Genomic DNA, 21,667 nt, shown 5'->3' with positions numbered 1-21,667 from the left:
CTTCCTTCCGAGGAGTGGCTGGTGGGTTTGAACCGCCAGCCTTCTGGTTAGCAGTCAAGTGCCTTAGGCACTATGCTACCAGAGCTCCCTTAATTCATCAATATATTCTGTTAATTACCGTCTTCTGCCAGTCTCCTCCTTCTCATTTCCTGTGCTGTGGTCCTTGCTCAGCTATATTCGTGACTTGTGGACTCCTACACAGTTGTCTTAATCTCTCTGTCTATTTTCTTTTCATCTTGTCTATTTTCATCTCCCTCGTGTCTGTTAGAATGAAAGCTCCCTGAAGGTGGGAGACTGTTTCTTATCTTTTTGTCTCCAGTGCCAAGAACATACAGTTTACCAGAAAAACTGTAAAGACTCAAGATGGCAGCGAAGCAGTCTTTAATTTCCAGAGGCAGTCCCCATCTGCATAGGAGAGGGGGCAGAGTTCCTCTGTGCACTGCTGTAACTGCACTGAATGGAAGCACTGGTTAACGGAAACAAGGGCCTAACCAGCAGATTTTTCTCATTTACCTTGAAAGTAATCCCAGTTTTGGTTATGACACCACTGTCCACCATTTTTTCTTTGCCAGAAAACCTGGGAATTGTTCTTTCTCTCACCCTTATATCCATTCAGGCATCAAGTGTTCCTGACTGTACCTTTTCATACTTGTTCTAAGGACAGTCTATACAACTCCTACACATGTTAGTCAACAGTCTGCTAACTGCTCACTCTTTAATCTTGCTTGGAGAAGCCATTTCCAATCTGTGGTCAGTGTAAGTTTAAAAGCATAATATAATATGTCGTCATTGCTTAAATTCCGTTAATGGCTTCTCATACTTGAAAATCAGGTAGCCTGAATGTTACACTGTTGATAGGTGTTGAGTCGATTTTCAACTCATAGCAACCCAATATGATAGAGTAGGACTGCCCCATAGGGTTTTCTGGGCTGTAATCTTTTCTGAAGCAGACTGCTAGGTCTTTCTCCTATAGAACTTCTGGGTGGGTTCAAACTCCCAGCCTTCAGTTAGCAGCTGGGCACATAATCATCGTGCCACCAAATGAGAGACCTGCTTTTTTTGCTTTGTGTCTCCACACTTGATCTCCTTCCCTGTGTTTCAGCCATGGAACTACTTATAGTTGCATGTATTGTATTACGCTCTCTGATCCCCTTTGTCCTTTTTTTATTCTTATTTTTTCGTCCAAGATTCATTAAGAGAAAATGAATCTTAGGAAGAGGAGTCCCTTCACTGAAGGAAACCTTCCCTAATTCCTCCAATGTGGGTTTATGCCTTTCTCAGTCACTCATCGTGTCTGCATTCTAGCAGTTCCCATTGTAGTAATATGTTTGTGTTGAATCTCTCTTGGACCTGAGTTTCTTAAGGGGAGGCATCATGTCTTTGATCTATCAGCTGTAACTAGTACAGTGTTTGGCACACAGTTGGTATTTTCCTTCTTCTCATAATGAGTTAATATGTGATTACTAGGGAGTAATTTGTGTCTGCAGATTCCTTGATATCAAATAAGGAAAAATAAGTCAATATTTTGGTGATAGCAGAGACCTATAGAGTTTTGATTTCTGTCAGTGGTATGAAGCATTGAGTACTTCATATGTACTAAGCATTCTATAAGCATTTTACATTATTAACTCATTGAATTCTCCTAACATCACTACAAAGTAGACACTTTTATCATTTTACAGATAAGGAAACTAGACATAGCGAGAAAAAATTCATCTGAGGTCATGTTAACTAGTAAGTGGCTGAATATGTGTTTTAACTACTTTACTAAACTCTAATAGAACTGGTCAGTGGAGTCTTTTTGACATCAAGTGGTTTTGGGGTTGTCCCATGGGAACATGAAATATGTACTTTATTCTTTTGTCAGTTACACATGGGAAATGGTTCAGTGGTCTTGACCTGATACTCAGTAAATCTTTGTTGAATGAATTGGAGAGTTATTTATCATATAGTACTGAAGCCTGCCTCTGATTCATGCATTATCAGGAAGCCTTGCCTTTCTTGTAGTATTAACAATTATAATATTTTTGCAATAAAATCAAATACAGTTTTCATGAAAATAATTGCATTTGCATTGGGCCTTGGAGGATAAGTAGGATTTGGAAAATGAGAAAGGTGGAAGAGATAGGCTCATGGGTATAGATTTGGACAGGGGAGCCGAGACATGGAAATAGTATGGCCCGTGGTCTTGGATATAAGAAAACGAGTTTATGCAAGAGAATGTCAAGTCTGTTTATGGGAGTAGCAAGGAAGAGATGGGTCTTTAGAAATAAATTTAATCATGTTGCAATGGACTGTGTATATGTAGATAAGGAATTTATTTAGATTTTTTGAATGGAGCAAATGAATGTATTTTAACAGGTGAGTGAGATAATGAAAAACCTAGTGGTAGCAGTAGATGTAGTGTGATGAGCATGAGACTGAAAACCAAATGGCATCAATTATTACAGTTGTCTAGACATGAGGTACTAAAGGCCTGGCCTATGTTGATGAAAAGAAAAGGACAAATTTTAGAAATATTTTTGAGGAAAAATTCAATACAATATTAACATTATTGAATATAGAGGTTTCAGGAAAAGAGGGTCAAATAAATGACTTAGAGGTTTCAGGCTTGGCTGTCTGGGAAAGGAATATTAAACATAGGTTTTACAAGTAAGAGGATGAGTTTAGGAGATAATGTATTTGAGATGCTGTTGTTGTTAGGTGTCATCAAGTAGACTCCAACTCATAGTGACCCTATGTACCACAGAACGAATCACTGCCTGGTCTTGTACCCTACTCGTAATCCTTGGTATACCTGAGCCCATGGTTGTAGCCACTATGTCATTCCATCTTGTTGAGGGTCTTCCCCTTTTTCACTGGCCCTCACTTCACCAAGCATGAGATCCTTCTCCAAGGACTGGTCCCTTCTGACAGCTTGACCAAAGTAGGTGAGACAAAGTTTGGCCATTCTTGCTTCTAAGGGGCATTCTGGCTGCACTTCTTCTGGGACAGATTTGTTTGTTCTTCTGGCAGTCCACGGTATTTTCAATATTCTTCACTAACATGACAATGCAAAGGCATTTGGTCTTTCTTATTCACTGTCCAATTTTCACATGCATAAGAGGCTATTGAAAATGCCATGGCTTGGGTCAGGCATACCTTAGTCTTGAAAGTGACTCTTTGCTTTTTAACCTTGCAGCAGATTTGCCCAGTGCAGTAAATCTGATTTCTTGACTGCTGCTTCCATGGATTTTGATTGTGGATCCAAGCAAAATAAAATCCCTGCCAATTTCAATGTTTTCTCCATCTTCATGAAGGTGCTTATCAGTCCAGTTGTGAGGATTTTTGTTTTCTTTATGTTGAGGTGTAATCCATACTCAAGGCTGTAGTCTTTGATCTTCAGTAAGTGCTTCAAGTCATCCTCACTTTCAGCAGTCAAGGTGGTGTCATCTGCATAACAGCGTTTAATTGTTTTGCTAATAACTCTTTTGAGCGGTGGTTCTCAAGGAGGTGATTTTACCCCTCAGGAGATTTGGCAATGTCTGGAGACATTTTGGGATGCTTGCTGAACATCCTACAATACAGAGGATAGCACCTCCCCAGCCCACAAGGAATTACCTGGCACCAAATGTCAGTATAGTGCTGAGGTTGAGAAACCCTACTTTAGAGAATTCTGTTGAGTGCAGGATGTATTTTAAAATACTTACTGGGACATTTTTGTTTACTTGATAATGAGATATATATTCAAAGAAGTCACATTTACATTTCCCATTTAGTTTTACCATCAGTTCTTTAGTAATATACCAAAACATTGAAAGTGCTCTCAGGAACTGATTTTATTTATTCGTTCATCAGTGTTTACCAAACGTGTAGATGGTGTACAGTGTACCAAACATTTAGATTGTGGAAACAGAAATGCGGAAGATGCAGTCCTTGCTGTCAAGGACCCTCAGAGTCTAAACAAGAGTGACAACACAAAACAAAACTTTAGAGCATTACTTTCTGCCTTCATTCTGAATGTAAAGTCATCATTGAATGATTAATTGGAAGAACTTTGTATCTTTGTTTCAAAGGATGAACTTTTCACTGTTTTCATGCATATACTGTCTGTGTTCAGGATCACTCATGGAAAGAGTTTGGGATATGGTACTCTAATTGTGTGGTGTTAAGTAGACTTTACCTTGTTGTTGTGTGCCGTCGAGTCGGACCCTACTCACAGCAATCCCTCCTTGGGTTTTCGAGGCAGTATCACTATGGAAGTAGATTGCCCAACCTTCCTTCCGAGGAGTGGCTGGTGGGTTTGAACTGCCAGCCTTCTGGGTAGCAGTCAAGTACTTTAGGCACTACGCTACCAGAGTATCTAAGAAAAAAGCCAAGAGAATATTTGAAGGGTAGAACAGAAATAAGTTTACAATGTTTTGAAATAATTCATTTTAATATATATGCTTTTCACATAAAAAAAATTTTGAACTATAAAAATACAATCATTGTAGTATGGAAGTTTAAAATGAAAGTCACTTCCCCTCTTTCCTTGTATCATTTCCTAGAAGTAATCACTTTTTAAGGTTCAGTTACATTCTTCAGGACTTTTTAATGCTAATAATAGTGATGTTGGATCATTTCTATATAATATTGTTACTACTTTTTCCGTATAATGTGTCATGGTTTTCTTTTCATACATGCAGTCCTACTACTTCTATATTGTAACATAACATTCTGTTGTCTGGATGCATTTATTTAATGTTTCCCTTACTGATGCACTTCCACACTTTGTTTTTGGCTATTACAAACAGCACTACAGTAAACATTCATATTTAAAATAAAAAAAATACTGAGTTTTTGGTTTAAGATTACATACCAAATTAGGTTCCCATTTATCTATACACATTGTTAAGTAACATGAGTTACATTTTTCACAATGTGTCAACATTCTCTTTAATTGCATTCTGGTTTTTCTATTTCCATTGCTCTACTTTCCCTGCACTTTTATCATCTCATCTTTGCCTTAGAGTAAATGTTGACCTTTTGGTCTCATGTAGATTTTTTTTTTTTAATACAAGTCTGCACTTTTTAAGAATTTGAGTTCTGTTTTGTGATTTTCTCTTGGTCTATTAGGGTCCATCTGTTGTGACTCTGATTGAAACTGTTGGTAATGGTAGCCAGGTACCATCTACTATATGTATACACACACACACACACGTGTGTGTTCTGGTGGTGTAGTGTCTGTTAACGAGAACGTTGGTGGTTCAAACCCACCAACTGCTCTGTAGGAGAAAGATGAGGCAGTTGGTTTCTGTAAAGATTTACAACCTTGGAAACCCAATGGGGATAGTTGTACTCTGCTCTGTGAGGGTCTCTCTGAGATAAAATTGACTTGATGCCAGTAGGTTTGGTTTTTTTAAATATGTGTATAGCTATATTTTTAAAGGATCAAATACATAAAGGTCTTACTTACCTTGATGTAGCTGGTAATTTACTCCTCCTTTGTGTTCTTAATTCACATTTCCCACATTGATTTATTTCCCCATATTCTTTCTAGATATTAACTATCTCACTAAGTCTAAGCTTGTAAATTAGTATGCATTGTTCCAGCACAATTCAGCAGACTCTCAATTTACTCATCAGTTTGTAGGTATCACAGGATTAAAAATAGTTTAGCCATCTGCTAACTGACCAAATAATTTTAGTGTTGTGAAAAGGCGTGGTAGAAGAGGGAGGTATAGGGCCTAGGTATAATGTCAGAACAAGGCTCAATGCAGAAACCACCTTGTGACCTCTTAATACTGAAACTTAACAGTCAGTTCAAAATTAGGAAGAGATTTGGTGGAGGTTAAGCATAGGAGAGTCCAGACAATAGGGGATTTCCCAGAATAGGTGCTAGAAGTATTTCTTATAGCATTCTTATATTTCACTAAATGTTTTTTATAAAGACATGAATTTTGTGAAAATTATTGTAATATATACTTTATAATATATCTCTAGAAATTTACTCTAATTAATTACCCCTTTATATTATACTTCATTAGGAAAATCAATAGATTCCCAGTCATCACGAAGTGATTCTGAAATTGTGCCAAAAGTTGCTAAAATGACTGTATCTGGGAAGAAGCAGACTATGGGATTTGAAGTGCCTGGGTAAGAACTTTAAGCTCTAATCTTTTGTAACCAGTATTGTCTCCTTTTGGCTTATTAGAAAGATAATATGTTTCAGTTTTGTATAATATATCATTAGCATTGAAGTATCATATGTCTTCACAACAATATGGTGCAAAGAGAAGGGATCTGGAATTAGAGGACTTAAGCTGATTCTAGTCTTAGCTATGTATATCATTTAACATATTCTTCGCTGTCCATTTCCTCCATGGATTAAATGATATAATATAAGAAACTAACATCATGTTATGAAATCTAGCACTAATTTGTTATGCCAGTAAATGGAATGGGTAAACAGGATTTAGTAGTTCCTTATGAGGGAATCATGGAATTGTTAACATTGGGGTTATTAAATTTATTTTTTAAAATAATTAAAATACTATCTTTAAACTTTTTCATATTGAATATAGTAGATTGTTGGAACAGACATAACAAATAAAAGTAGCATACCTAAAATTTCAAACATTTAGTGAAAAATGGTAATAAATTATACATTAATCCAAAACCAAACCAAACTCACTGCCATTGAGTCGATTCTGACTCCTAGTGACCCTCTTTGGGTTTCTGAGGTGGTACATCTTTTCAGAAATAGATTGCCCCATCTTCCTTCTGTGGAGTAAGCTGGTGGGTTTGAACCACCAACCTTCTGATTAGGAGTCAAGTTTCTTAGACACCACACCACCAGAGTGTACTACATCAATAGTACTATATTAATAGTACTTATTTTTCTTTCTTATTGCAGTTTCTAAAATTTTTCCATAAGCTTTTAATAGGCAAGTGGAAGTAAGTTGCTTGAGGCTTAAAAGCACAATTGTAAACGTTACTTTTTTACTTCTTCAAAATTTTCAGATCTTTTAATCATTTCTTAAATCTGTTGCCTATAAGTTGTGTATATTTGTCTGCCAGTATGATAAAGCAGGAACACTATTACCATATATAAACAGTAGAGGTTATTTTGTTTTCTAATTTCAAGAATTCTAAATTTGCAGTGTTCTTTTTTCTCCTTTATAACACTCTTCAGTCGAATAAGTAGAAGTGTCATGAGTCTTGGTTTAGAAGAATTTTAATGACCATGTAGTTCAATGTTTGGATTTCATAGAAGGAAGGCTTTATCCATTAGATTTCAAATTCAGTTCAGAGAAAGGACTCTGTATCTAGAACATAGTAGGTGTTTCGTATCCATTAATTAAATGATTGGACGAATGAAACAGTCTTTATCTTGAATACCTTAAACCTATTAAAATAATTTTGAATCCTGATTTAGTCACAAAAAGCTTAATGTATATCTTTCACTCTTTCTCTGAATTGAAATTGGGTTGTCATAATGATAAATATATTTTTGTCCTTAGTCTTGACTGCCATTTTATCCTGTTGTGGGATTATTTCCATTGAGAAAAAGAAAAGTAATAAATAGAATACATGATTCTTTATATTAAGGATCTCATGATCTTCATGCAAAAGTTTCAGAAGTCTTATTAAGACAGCATGCAAATAAGCACAAATTAATGTACTCTGTTAGAAATAAATGCATAGTTCTTCATGAATAATTATAAAAATGAATAATAAATGATCAGGAAATACAAATAAGTAGTAAGTACAAATACATAATTCTTGGAAACCCAACTCAGTAAATTAAAAGTAGAAGACAAGCTTCTCAGAATTCTGTTGGATTCCATGCTTGATGAGAACAAGCAACCATTTATGAGCATCATTGTAGTCCTCTCACAGAGTAGCTATTTGCAGCTATTTATTGATCAGTGCCTTTGGGGAAATAAATTTTATTTTTAAAATAGGGTTAGAAATAATTTAAGGTAAAAACCTAGTTTGTGAGTCAATATTTTGATGTGACCATTTGGGAGAAGTCATCAGAATGTGAAAGGTCTATATTTATGGATTTAGCAAACTTTTTTTACACCAATGTTAAAATAGTCAATCCCTCTATAGAATATGCATGCAAGTAAAAATGGATAGACCATTGCATAGAGAACAAATGCTCTGCATTTAACGTCTTAAACCTAATTATTAGCTTCGAAGGATCATTAAGTAACTCAAGAAAAAAGCCTAAGCCTGGATTCATGAAGAAAGCCACAGCCACTACTGCAAAGGTTTTCTGCTTGCTTGTTTGTTTCTTGATTCCTTCAAAGGGAACATTATCATGAACCTGAGAAAACATCATTGAATTGGAAGTGAAATGATAAAGTCAGACCTCTATTTTTGTGAAGACCTCTGGTGGCGTAGTACCTAAGGCATGTGACTGCTAACCAGAAGGCTGGTGGTTCAAAGAATGGGTAGTTCAAACCCACCAGCCACTCTTCGGAAGGAAGATTGGGCAATCTACTTCCATAGTGATACCGCCTTGGAAACCAAGGAAGGGTTGCTATGAGTTGGATCCGACTCTACGGCAGTGAGTTTGGTTAGTTTTTTTAGTATCCTGAGTAGCCCTCTGGGGGCCTCCTGGATTAGTGGGTGAGCTGAGAGCCAGCCTGCTACCTGACAGACAACCATGGCCATTCTACTTTTGTCTGTTTTCTGCATTGGATTTCACATAAACTTTCCATTGGAGAAAAGATTCTATAGCCAAAACCAAAAAACACTTGATTTCTCCCAGGGTTGAATGAGAACCAGAGCCAATGTCTAGTCATTCTGGTAAAAGACTTTCATTGTCAGTTGTAGTTTCTTTTACTTCTTTAAATGTAGATTTGTCATCTCACTGTGGTGTTTCAAATAAATGTTTGCAGACATTGGTCTAAATTTTGTTTAACTTTATTAGACTGTTGGAATTCTTTAAAAGAACAAGAACATTTTCCACATATTAATATTTCTCTCAGTAGTTCAAGATGGGGCTAATGTATTTATACTGTTTAAAAAAATGAATACCTAAATTATTGGGAGCTCTGGTAGTGTAGTGCCTAAGGCACTTGACTGCTAACCAGAAGGCGGGCAGTTCAAACCCACCAGCCACTCCTTGGAAGGAAGATCGGGCAATCTACTTCCGTAGTGATACTGCCTCGGAAACACAAGGAGGGGTTGCTATGAGTCGGATCCGACTCGACGGCACATAACAACAACAACAAATTATTAAAGGGGATTTGCAAGACTGAAGTAAAAATGGGAATGAATCTGAGGTTTTGAATTGCTGCAAATTATAGTTAATGTTACTGTTTCCTGAAGCACAGGGTGAAGGGGCGGTGTTGTGTATAAAAATGTCATGAGAAGGAAATACTAATCTTGTTTTTGGTTACAATGTGTGAGAAGAAAATAAATTTACCACTGTTTCACATTTCTACTATGCTGCAATTTTAAGTGATTATTACAAATTATTTTGTATGTGTAGTTCCTCTCTGCCAGCTCCACAGTGAATTGAATATAATTGACTTCATTCTTTTTTTCTTTTTATTGGATTTGGATGAAAGTTTACAGAGCAAATTCTTTTTTCATTCAAGAGGTCATACATATTTTGTTTCATGACATCGATTGCAATCCCCATAATATAAAAGCTCTCTTCCCATTTCCTCCCAGTGGTTACCTTTTCCCTGTGTCCTTCTTTCCTTTGCATTCCTGCCCTCTGATCTTTCTCCCTGTGCAAATACTGCCCTTCTGATCTGACCTGGTATAAAATGTTCACCTTTTATGCCTATCTATTGTTTGGCTGGAAGCCACCAGATTGAGTTCAATTCCAGGCCTGAAGGGTAAGTAGGGGCCATAGTCTCAGAGGTTTCACCAGTCTTTATCAGTCCAGTAAGCTTGGTCCTTTTCTTTTTTGTGATTTTGTGTTTTGTTGCACATTTTTCTCCCACTCTATCCAGGATCTTTTTACACTGATCCCTTTCTGAGTAATTGACAGTGGTAGCTGGGCACCATCTAGTTCTTCTGATCTCAGGGTCATGTAGGCTAAAGTTTGCATGGTCCACTAATCCCTTGGACTGATTGTTTCTATGTGTCTTGGATTTTCTTCACTCTTCTTTGCTCCAGACAAGAAGAGACCAATTGTTGCATCTTCAATGGCTACTCAACAGCTTTTAAGACTCCAGTCACTACTCACCAAAATAGGATGAAGAACAGTGTTTTTGTGTAATATGTTATGAATTGGCTTCATTCTTAATAACATTCAAGTCAACCTACTCCTAATTCTGTTTATCCATAGTTAAAAGGAATAGTAGACATATGGTAATCTAATTGATTGAATGGCATTGTTTATAGCTCTCCATGGCAGAACACTAGTGCTGATTTCTATGAGGAGTAGTCAAAGAACTAATGAAGAATTAAGATTAATGTTTAGTTTTGGAAACATCTTCATTGTCAAAGAGAAAATAAATTAAGCTAGGTGATCTTGTGTCTAATTTACATATCTGAGCCCCTCACTATATTGTAGGCTTTCCTGGGGGTGGTAGATAACTTTCTTATTTTTTATATCTTCTTTTCTTCTCTACATCCAGTGCCAGTTTATGTTGTATTTTTAGTAAATCAAGTATTTGTTGAATTAATGGATTAAAACTTCTCTTCCAAAAATATTAAGAAAATGTAGATATTTAGAGCTATCTCCTTTAAGAATAGTGTTTGTACAAAAAGGAACTAAAGATCATAAGTCTCTGTTGGATGAATGAATTAGGGACAAGAAACAATTTTTTTTTAATGCTCATTTATTTCTAAGAACACATTTGGTGTTAATTTTCACAAAATATCTCCTTTATGCCATCTGTTTGTGATTGAATTATATAGCCAAGGAGATAGGCTTGGACTTTGAATTTCAGTTATTTTACAAAATTGTTTTCTTCTTATCTTAATTTTTGGTAGACTGTTTTTCTCCTGGGATCTTCCATGTCTATATTCATGTGGTTTGGGTGTAGTTACTTATCATTTCCACCTTAACAGACACTGCCCACTTATCAGACATCACTTTTGGTTTGGAGGGGAAAGGAATTTGAAGAGACAACTTCTCTGCCTTTCTAACATTTTAAGAATTCAGTTAAGATGTTTAAAACATTTCTTTCTTGTCTCTACTTTCTGTAGACTAACTGCGGAAGAAAATGGTCATAGTTTCCACACACCTCAAAAAGGATCTCCCAGTGAAGATACCAACATTACTTCTGATGTTCTTGAGACTGGTTCTAAGTCTCCTCTTCCATCCCATCCCATTCAGACATCCGAAGAGCAGAATTCAATACCAACACCAGTGAAAAAGTCTAGCAAGCTGAGGCAGCAGATAGATGTGAAAGCAGAACTGGAGAATCGGCAAGGGGGAAAGCAGCTCCTCAACTTGGTGGTCATTGGTAATGCCCTTTGTTGCTCTGGATTGTCAGTCAGCTCTGCGTTAAGCCTGACAGCTTTCTAGTGACAATAAAGAAACTCTCATTCCATTCTGAGTTTGTCTGGGTGTAGCGGACATAAACCAAAGGAGACAGTGCATCATAGTGCTTTCTAGTCAAGCCTTCTAAATCTCCCTGGCCTGAAAACTGCCATGTTACCAAGGAAGCCACTAGACTCAGCTGTAGCATTTTCATTTTGTGAACATTTTGAAAGTGGCGTATCTTTTTGACAATTTTAATTTCTAATAAGTAGAGAATTTTTGCCCTTTCTAAAGAGAGATGGTCTTTTATTCTCCATTTCTATGTCTTAACTGTATTTGATAAAAACTGGTATTTATTAATCTAAATAGTAACATGAATTATTGAAATAAATACTCAAGCAGTGCCTCAATGTCAACAAATCTGAAAAATGTGCCTAGTATTAATCCTAAATCACTTTTCCTTAGGTCATGTTGATGCTGGGAAAAGTACTCTGATGGGCCATATGCTTTATCTTCTGGGTAATGTAAACAAAAGAATTATGCATAAGTATGAACAAGAGTCTAAAAAGGCTGGCAAGGCTTCGTTTGCATATGCATGGGTCTTGGATGAGACTGGCGAAGAAAGGGAAAGGTAGTCACTGTTTCAAAATTTTCAGTTTGAAATGATATGTAGTCTTTTAAAATAAGTTACTGTGTTTTGAATATGTATAAAACATACCACAGAATATTTTAGAGACTGAATATTTTTAGGAAAAACTTTTAATGATAAGAGAAAAAATTGTATTATTTTTTATTACAATATTCTTAATATATGTTTTACTCTTGAAGATTTAATAGTTAAATAATAGTTTAATAATAATTTAATAGTTAAAAGAATAATTTTTTAAAAGTAGCTATATACAGAATAAAGCAGTAAAAACCTTAGGTTAAGTATTGTCTTTAAGAAGAAATGTATTGTCTTTTTGGAAGAAATGTCAGTTGTTCTTTTCCTAAGTGTATACCAAATTAAGGTAACTCTTTGTTGGTATATTCCCATTTGTCTGAAATAAAAATGGTCAGGGAATCCAAATTAGTTTGATTTAAGTCATTTTTATACTTTCTGTACTATGTTTTTATAAGACATAATTAACACACAAGAAATTAAACCCTTCTGTACAGATCCAACACAGTCAATGACTCCTATAACTGTTACTGTGTTCAATGCTAATTTTATAGGGACTCTAGCAAAATGCAGCTACTTAAATATTTCTAACCAAAGAATGGTTTCTTTTGAAATCTTTTTAGAATGTGTGTGTGTATGTATGTATGTGTGTGTATAAATATATATATGTATGTATACACACACACACACACACACATATATGTATGTATGATGTTAGTGCTATTTGTGATGGGGAATCATTGGTACCTTTGTTAGAAAAGAACTGCCTTATAAACTACCTTATAAATTAAATGAAATGGCAGATATATCAGCTGTGTCAAACTAATGCCTGTAACCCAAAACCCCTGCCATTGAATCTATTCCAACTCATAATGACCCCATTTAAAAAAAAAAAAAAAAAAAGCCACTGCCATCGAGTCGATTCCAATTCATAGCAACCTCCATTGGATTTCCGAGGCAGTAAATCTTTACAGAGGTGGATTGTCCAGTCTTGCTTCCATGGAGTGGCTGATGGGTTTGAACCACCAACCTTCTGGTTAGCAGTCAGATGCCTTAGGTACTGTGATACCAGAGTTCCTTTAGTGACCCTATAGGACAGAGTAAAACTGTCCTATGGGGTTTCCAAGGCTGCAAATATTTATGGAAGCAGACTGTCTCATCTTTCTCCCACAGAGCAGCTTAGTAGGTTCAAACTACTGATGTTTTGGTTAACAGATGAATGCTTTAATCACTGCACTATCAGACTTGCTTAATAACTCTAAGATCTTGTGAAAATCTTTCAAAGTCAACGAAGAGATTGAACCCTGATCTCTGAAGTCTTCATTCTGTATATGAGTAGGAAATATATCTAGATTTTCTTGCTTCTTTCTATTTGTATTTATTTTCTTGCAGTCATGGGTAGTCTTCGTTACAATATATAAGGTAATTCTCGGTAAAGCAGTTTGTAATACTCCTCAGCTCTTTGATCAATAGGAATTTATAACATAGTGCTGTGTGGGTCTCCCCCCCACCCCCCATGAGGTGTCTTTTCCCTTTTATCCTTTTCAGTGTCACAAATTTGTTTTCCAACTTAGTGAGGCAATAATAGGCAATTTTTGCAAACCTAATTTTGGAAAAGAATGGAGTTCTGTATGGTATCAGTATTAATAGCAAGAATAATTTTTTTGCCTATAGCTTAAGGTGCAGTTTTTTAAAGTATATTGCTTTTTAGTTTTCTTTGTGTCATCTAGTATGTCAGTAAAGAAATTGAGACCAGTATCGTTTAAGTCAGAATGACTTGTTTACATTGACTTATCAGTTGAGCTGGTGAGTAAGCTCTCTGATTCATAGACTTATCAAGTCATTTTAGTTTTCTTTGATAGAAAATCTGCTGGATGACTGCCTTCTTTGCTGCTGTTCAGCATAATGTAGTTTTTAGAATAATCTTTTGTTCTATTGATAGCAGAATTCTGTTGATTCAGGGAATTTTAATTCACCATTAAATGTTCCTTAATAGCATTTCAAAAATAAAATTGGTATTGCTTATCCCACAGTGTTATTTATGTATCTTCTGTTCTGCAAATTTCGAGGAACAGAAATTAGTAAAATGAGTGACATTTTTATACCCTTCGAGTTATAGATTAAGACCAAAGCTGAGTCAAGAGAATGCACTCTGATCAAAGCAGTCTAGGCCAAGTTCAGTGTAAGTCTTGGTTCATCACTCTTATGAAGGCATTCATAGAGCCTTCATAAGATTATTTGTGGATTATTAAAGAGAATTAACCATCACTTCGGCAAACTCAAATGTTCCATAGTTTCGGATTAAACTAGAATGGCTTGACTAAGGAGACCCACAGTTACTCTTACTGCTAGGATGAACATCTAATTTATCATTGTGATTGGAACTCTTGGTAGTAAAAGGGAATGTTACTGTTCATTATTTGGGCAAACTCACAGGAATAGTCTATTGTCCACTTGATTCCTCTTCTCAATCCCTGAACTCTAGAATGACTCAGTACTCTTCTAGGTCCTCGCAGGGCTTTCTTATAATCTGGGTCGACATCTTTGTGGCTGCAAAGAGGCACTGGATGGGGCTATAGGAAGGACAAAATGGGGAGTGAACGAACCACTGCTCATCTCTCTGTTTTTCTATTGAGCATCTCTCTTTTTTTTTATTAGTGTTTAGTATACTGACTAACCTAGCAAATGAAAATTTTATACATTTATTTCTATAATTGATGAAATATAAACATAGAAGACGAGGAAAACTGCCATCTGATAGTCATTCTTCATTTAATCATTTATTTTCCACAGTATTTGTATTCTTTCTTCCTGCAGAAATGCCCACATAGCTTTCTTTTAAAAAAAATATTTACACTGCTTCTTTTAAAAAAGACATACAGGAGTAACTTACTCATTAGTTTTTTTTAACTGCAACTTTTGTAGCCACAACCTAATTTTAAAGCCATACAGGGATAATTCTATTACAGCAGAAATTTCTGCCCTAATTGATAGCTTACTTATCAAAAAGAACAGTGTATGTAATAAAATTCCAATTTTTGCCTAAGAATTTAGACGGTCATTTACCTTAGTATTAAATAATTTAATCCATTAAACTGATTATATAGGGTATTCTAATCACTTTATGTTTTGTTTAAGGGGAGTAACAATGGATGTTGGCATGACAAAATTTGAGACCAAAACCAAAGTTATTATATTAATGGATGCTCCAGGCCATAAGGATTTCATTCCAAATATGATTACAGGAGCAGCCCAGGTACCAGCTGTTTGCTTGATTCTCGTGTGCTGATTGTACATAACATTTCCTGATGCTGAGTTTATAATTCTAGGATTTACACTTTTAAAATGTAAGTTTGCACAAATAGAGAAAAATTGTAGTCTTCATGATCCCTTTATCTGTACTTTTGAAAACCTTTTCTAATTTATTGCAAAGAAGCAAATACATAAACACTCTGAATTTCTTTATAGTAAAAATAATGATAAAGTACCTCATGTGATATAGTTTATATTTCATTTATTTATATGTTGGAGTATTTAAGGTTTGCCTTTTTACTGTATTAATATTAGGTCCTAGAACCTCTGGTAGCATAGTGCCTAAGGCACTTGACTGCTAACCAGAAGGCTGGCGGTTCAAACCCACCAGCCACTCCTCGGAAGGAAGGTTGGGCATTCCTACTTCCGTAGTGAAACTGCCTCGGAAACCCAAGGAGGGGTCGCTATGAGTCGGGGCCGACTCGACGGCACATAACAACAACAACAACAACAAGCTGCTCTGCAGGAGGAAAATGGGGCAATCTACTTCTGTAAAGATTTATAGCCTTAGAAACCCAATGGGGTCACTATGAGTTGGAATTGACTTAATGGCAGTGGGTCGTGGGGTGTTGTTTCCGCTGTGGTTCATTTTCTTTATCTGTGGGACTAACAAACAATGCAGTTTATAAACCTGCATAATATTTAATAAGACTACTGGGGAAAAAATGGCTAATAACTTTAAATAATTACAACAATGAAAATACTACTCCATATGAAGGACATTGATTTCCTTTATAATGAAGATTGCTGGAAAACATTAGGAGTTAAAAGATTTGTTTATCCCTGATTGAAAGAGAGTGCTAATGTGAGCGTTTGTCAATCTATTTGAATCAATTAGAATATATTTGAAGATAAATGAGAAATTATTTAGTTCTATTTTAGAAAGTTGATATATAACCTCACTACTACTTTAAGATTCATGAATTGAATGAGAGTGAAGATTGAAAAATAGTAGTTATTATTATTGATTGAGTACCTAATATGGGCTGCACACTGTACTTTATGTTCCATGTGCGTTTAATTTAGTCTAATCCTTAATACAACTCTATGAGGTAGTTATTATCCACATTTAAATTAGCATGTTTCTCATTACATTTTCTGAAGGGCACAATATATTTTTAATGTAATATCTCTTTCTCTCCTTTATATATATGTGCCTTTGTGGGTGCATATATATATTATATATATATATATGTGGGTGCATATATATATATATATATATATATATATATATATATATGTTGTTGTTATGTGCCATGGAGTTGGATCTGACTCATAGTGACCCCTCTCTTGGGTTGCCGAGGCATTATTACTACAGAAGTAGATTGCCCAACCTTCCTTCCAAGGAGTAGCTGGTGGGTTTGAACCGCCAGCCTTCTGATTAGCAGTCAAGTGCCTTAGGCACTATGCTACCAGAGCTCCCTGTATGTGTGTATGTGCGTGTGTGTGTGTGTGTGTGTATATGTATGTATGTATATATATTTTTTTTCTTTAATTAAGTGAGTACTTATTGAAAATATGCTGTGTGTCTGCACTGGTAGACTGTGTGGGAATAAAATGGACTACAAAGCACATTTTCATAGTTTATATGAGAAAGACAAACACCTGAACAAGCAGTTACAGCACAATGGTTCTGAATCCTGGAACCTTAGAGGCCAGAGTAATCATAAAGATCATTTATTCCAAACTCCTCGTGGAATTAGAGCAAATGCAATGCAAACACAACACAGGGCACTGCCGTGGAGTCGGATCCGTCTCATAGCGACCCTTCCTTGAGTTTCTGAGGCGGTATCACGACGGAAGTAGACTGCCCAACCTTCCTTCGGAGGAGTGACTGGTGGGTTTGAAACACCAGCCTTCTGGTTAGCAGTCAAATACCTTAGGCACTACGCCACCAGAACTCCCTGTAATTAGAGTAGGAAAGGATTTTTAGGGATTATTTAATTGAATTCCATTATTTGTCAAAATGAAGAAATGGATCAAAAATATTAAGTGACTTATCCAATGTACAAAATACCTGATCAGCTTTGAAGATTCAAAGACGCACACACAGCCTACAGCCTCTCCTCAAAGAAGTCATAGTGTAGAATTGAAAGGATGGAACAATGAACACTATAAGGATATAGAAAGTATATATGATGAGGAAAATGTGCTTAATACTGCTTGATCATAAAAAGCTTCCTTAAAAATATGTAGGCATTTGAGCTCCCAAAGACAAGATGCTGTGTTCTTCTTCATATAGTCCAGCTTCTCAGATTATTTGCTCAGCATACAGATTGAATAATTATGGTAATAGGATACAGCACTGATGTACACCTTTCCTGATTTAAAACCAAGCAATCTTCACTTGTTCTGTTTGAACGATTGCCTCTTGGTCTATGCACAGATTTTGTATGAGTGCAATTAAATGTTCTGGAATTCCCATTCTTCGTAGTGTTATCCATAATTTGTTATGATCCACATAGTCAAATGCCTTTGCTTAGTAAATAAAATACAGGTAAACATCTTTCTGGTATTCACTGCTTTCAGCCAAGATCTATCTGACATCAGCAGTGATTCCCTCATTCCACGTTCTCTTCCAAATCTGGCTTGGTTTTCTGACTGTTCTCTTTCCGCTTACTGGTGCAAGTTTTTAAATCATCTTCTCCAACATTTTACTTGTGTGTGATATTAACGGTATTGTTTGATAATTTCTGCATTCTCCTGGATCACCTTTCTTTGGAATGGGCACAAATACAGATCTCTTCCAGTTGGTTGGTTATGTAGCTGTCTTCCAGATTTCTTGGCATAGACGAATGAGTGCTTCTAGTGTTGCTTCCATTTGTTGAAACATCTCAGTTTGTATTCTGTCAGTTCCTGGAGCTTTGTTTTCACTAATGCCTTTAGTGCACCTTAGACTTCTTCCTTAACTATCATAGGTTCTTGATCGTATATTACCTCCTGAAGTGGTTGAAAGTCCACGTTCTTTTTGGTACAGTGACTGTGTATTTCTTCAATCTTCCCTAGATACTTCCTGCATTGTTCAACATTTTGCCCATATTATCCTTCGATTCATCCTTGTGAGGATGGCACACGACCAGATGGTGTTTCATTCTTTTGTACATAGGCTCGCTCTGAGTTGGAGCCAACTTGACGGCCCCTAACAACGACAGTAACAATCCTTCAATATTGCAGTTCTAGCTTGAATTTATTCTTCAGGTCTTTCAGTTTGAGAAATGCTGAGCTTATTTTCCCTTTTGGTTTTCTTGCTCCAGGTGTTGGCATATTTCAGTACATTACTTAAATTTGTCTTCTCAAGCTGCCTTTCAGATCTGTTCTCTCTTATGTCATCATTTCTTTCATTGTATTTAAGAACAAGTTTCAGAGTCTCTTCTGACATTCAATTTGGTCTTTTTTTCTTTCCCGTATTTTTAATGACCTGTTGCTTTCTCCATGTATGATGTCCTTGATGTCATCCCACAGCTCCCCTAGTCTTCAGTCATTGGTGTTCAATGCATCAGATCTATTCTTCAGATGGTATCTAAATGCAGACAGGGGTTACATTCAAGATTGTGCTTTGACTCTCGCGGACTTGTTTTAATTTCTTCAGCTTCAAGTCGAACTTGTATATGAACAGTTGATGGTCTGTTTAACAGCTGGCCTCTTGCCTTGTTCTGACTGATAATACTGTTTTTCATTGTCCCTTTCCACAGATGTAATCAGTTTAATTTGTGTGTTTTCCACCTGTGAGGTCCATGTGTATAGTTGGCATTTATGTTGTTGTAAAAAGATACCTGCAATGAAAGGTCATTGGTCTTATAAATTTCTATCATGCAGTCTCTGGCATCATGTCTGTCACCAAGTCCATATTTTCCAACTGCTGATCCTTCTTCTTTGTTCCCAACTTTTGCATTCCAGTCACCAGTAATTGTCAGTACATCTTGATGGTGTGTTTGTTCAATTTCAGACTGCAGAAATTGATCTTGAGTTTCTTTTTTTCTGCATCAGTGGTTGGTGTGTAAATTTGAATAATAATGTTACTAACTTGCCTTCCTTGTATGTGGATGGGTATTCTCCTATCACTGACAGCATTGCACTTCAGAATAGATCTTGAAAAGTTATTTTTGACAGGGAACACGATGCCATTCCTCTTCAATTTGTCATTCCTAGCAAAGTAGACCATATGATTATCTGATTTAAAAAGGCCAGTACCAGTCCATTTCAGCTCACTAATGCTTGGGATATCAATCTTTATGTATTCCATTTCATTTTTTTACAACTTCCAAATTTCCTAGATTCATACTTCATACATTCCAAGTTACGATTAATGTTACTATTATTAATTTATAGTATTAATGGATGTTTGCAGCTATTTCTTCTCATTTTGAGTGATGCCACACCAGCAAGCTTTACTCCATCCACATCATTGAGATCAACTCTAATTTGAGGAGGCAGCTCTTCCCTAGGCATGTTTTGAGTCCCTTGAACCTGATGGGCTCATCTTCCAGCACTGTATCATGTATCAGACAGTGCTCCACTGCTATTCATAAGGGTTCATGGCTAGCTTTTGTAGAACTAGATCATCAGGTCCTTCTTCCAGTCTGTCTTAGCCTGGAAGCTCTGCTGAAACCTGTCCGCCATCAGCGCCCCCTGCTGGTGTCTGAAATCCTAGTGGCATACCTTCTGGCATCATAGCAGCATACGTCTCCACAGTACGACAAACTGACAGACAAGTGGGATTTGGGTAGTACTCCTTTTTTTTTTTTTTTTAAATTTAAAAATTTTAATCTATCTGTGGAATTCTCTTATTTGATTTGTTCTTTGTATCTGGTGTCAGGTTAGGGTTTGCCTTTGTAATATCTGACGAAAATAATATACAGTAATCCATCCTTTAGGAGCTCTGGTAGCATAGTGCCTAAGGCACTTGACTGCTAACCAGACGGCTGGCGGTTCAAACCCACCAGCCACTCCTCAGAAGGAAGGTTGGACAATCCTACTTCTGTAGTGATACTGCCTCGGAAACCCAAGGAGGGGTCGCTATGAGTCAGGGCCGACTCCATGGCACATAACAACAAACAACAACAAATCCATCCTTTGTTGGGGAATTATTTCTAGTTTTGATTATTTTTTTCTTCTGTAGGCAGATGTAGCTGTTTTAGTTGTGGATGCTAGCAGAGGAGAGTTTGAAGCTGGATTTGAGACTGGAGGACAAACGCGAGAACATGGTCTCTTGGTCCGTTCTTTGGGAGTAACACAGCTTGCAGTTGCAGTCAATAAAATGGATCAGGTATTTAAAGGCTTTATGAGAACTCTTTTTAATTGCTGATTAAGATGTTTCTCTGCCCATGTAGATGATGTCAGATGTGACTAGAGTATACTTTATTAGTCCAGTTGCCATATTTTTTTTTAAGACATAAATTCATGATCCTAATACTAAGTAAGATATTAGTAATTCTTAAGTAAGAAGATAGTTTTTCATTGACAAAAACTTTAAAATTATTATCAGTTATAGAATAATACGTTTATTGTAATAGAATGAACTTATTAAAAAGCTAAAAATAACCTCTATTTCCAACTGCCCTTCAAAAATAAAAAAACTTTTGACATTTCATTTTGTATATCTATCCAGTTAATTTTATAAATAAAAACTTTTTTTACATTAGGTTATAATCTATTTTAATATCTGCTTTTTAAAAGTTTAGAGACATTTGGCATATTTCCAAGTAATTAATGACTCTTCTATCAAGCAGTTGTTTTTGTGGCTTTCATTTAGTCTGTTTTAAAGAGACACTAATTTATTCAGTTCCTTTCTTTTAAACATTTCTGGTTATTTCCTGTACGTTTGTGTTTAGAAGTGATTTGTTCTATGGAAATGGTCTGGTTTTAAAGGCATATATATATTAAGATTAGTTGTACACCATAAAAAATGCCTGTGTTAAAAGTCCTAGTTTTTTTTACTCTTGGCACATATGGTGTATTCACTTTCTCAAACTCTTAACCAACACTGCTGTCATTAAAAACTGTTTTCTAATTTGTTATGCAAGGCATTTTTTAAGTATTTCACTCTTTTATGAACATAAATAATATTTATATATTTATTCACCATTTGTATTTCTTTTGTGGGCGTTAAATCTCCTCATTTTGAAACTTTTTTTAAAATCAACTTTTAAGCATGTTAATTAAAGATATTAATTCTTTATCTGTAATTTTCCCAATTTGTTATTTGATTTTAAATTTCATTTATAATGTTTTTCACATATATTTAAATACTTCCTTTGTTATTTCTTCCTTTT

At 35.9% G+C, this 21,667-nt stretch overlaps 1 protein-coding gene across 1 annotated transcript in view; it reads left to right on the top strand.

Annotated features, from left to right (window-relative positions):
* Positions 1–21,667, top strand: part of HBS1L (HBS1 like translational GTPase) — a 95,269-nt gene that overhangs the window by 49,619 nt on the left and 23,983 nt on the right. The window contains exons 5-9 of the mRNA XM_007954043.2: positions 6,009–6,117; positions 11,146–11,405; positions 11,888–12,053; positions 15,222–15,339; positions 20,515–20,661. Of these exons, the coding sequence (XP_007952234.2) occupies positions 6,009–6,117; positions 11,146–11,405; positions 11,888–12,053; positions 15,222–15,339; positions 20,515–20,661 (800 nt within the window). The remainder of the gene's footprint in view (positions 1–6,008; positions 6,118–11,145; positions 11,406–11,887; positions 12,054–15,221; positions 15,340–20,514; positions 20,662–21,667) is intronic.

This window comes from Orycteropus afer, unplaced genomic scaffold (assembly GCF_000298275.1).
Source record: "Orycteropus afer afer isolate SDZICR_OR568_19922 unplaced genomic scaffold, OryAfe1.0 scaffold00428, whole genome shotgun sequence".
Taxonomy (NCBI): domain Eukaryota; kingdom Metazoa; phylum Chordata; class Mammalia; order Tubulidentata; family Orycteropodidae; genus Orycteropus; species Orycteropus afer.
Note: the sequence above shows the minus strand (reverse complement) of the source record. Positions and strands in the feature narration are given on the sequence as shown.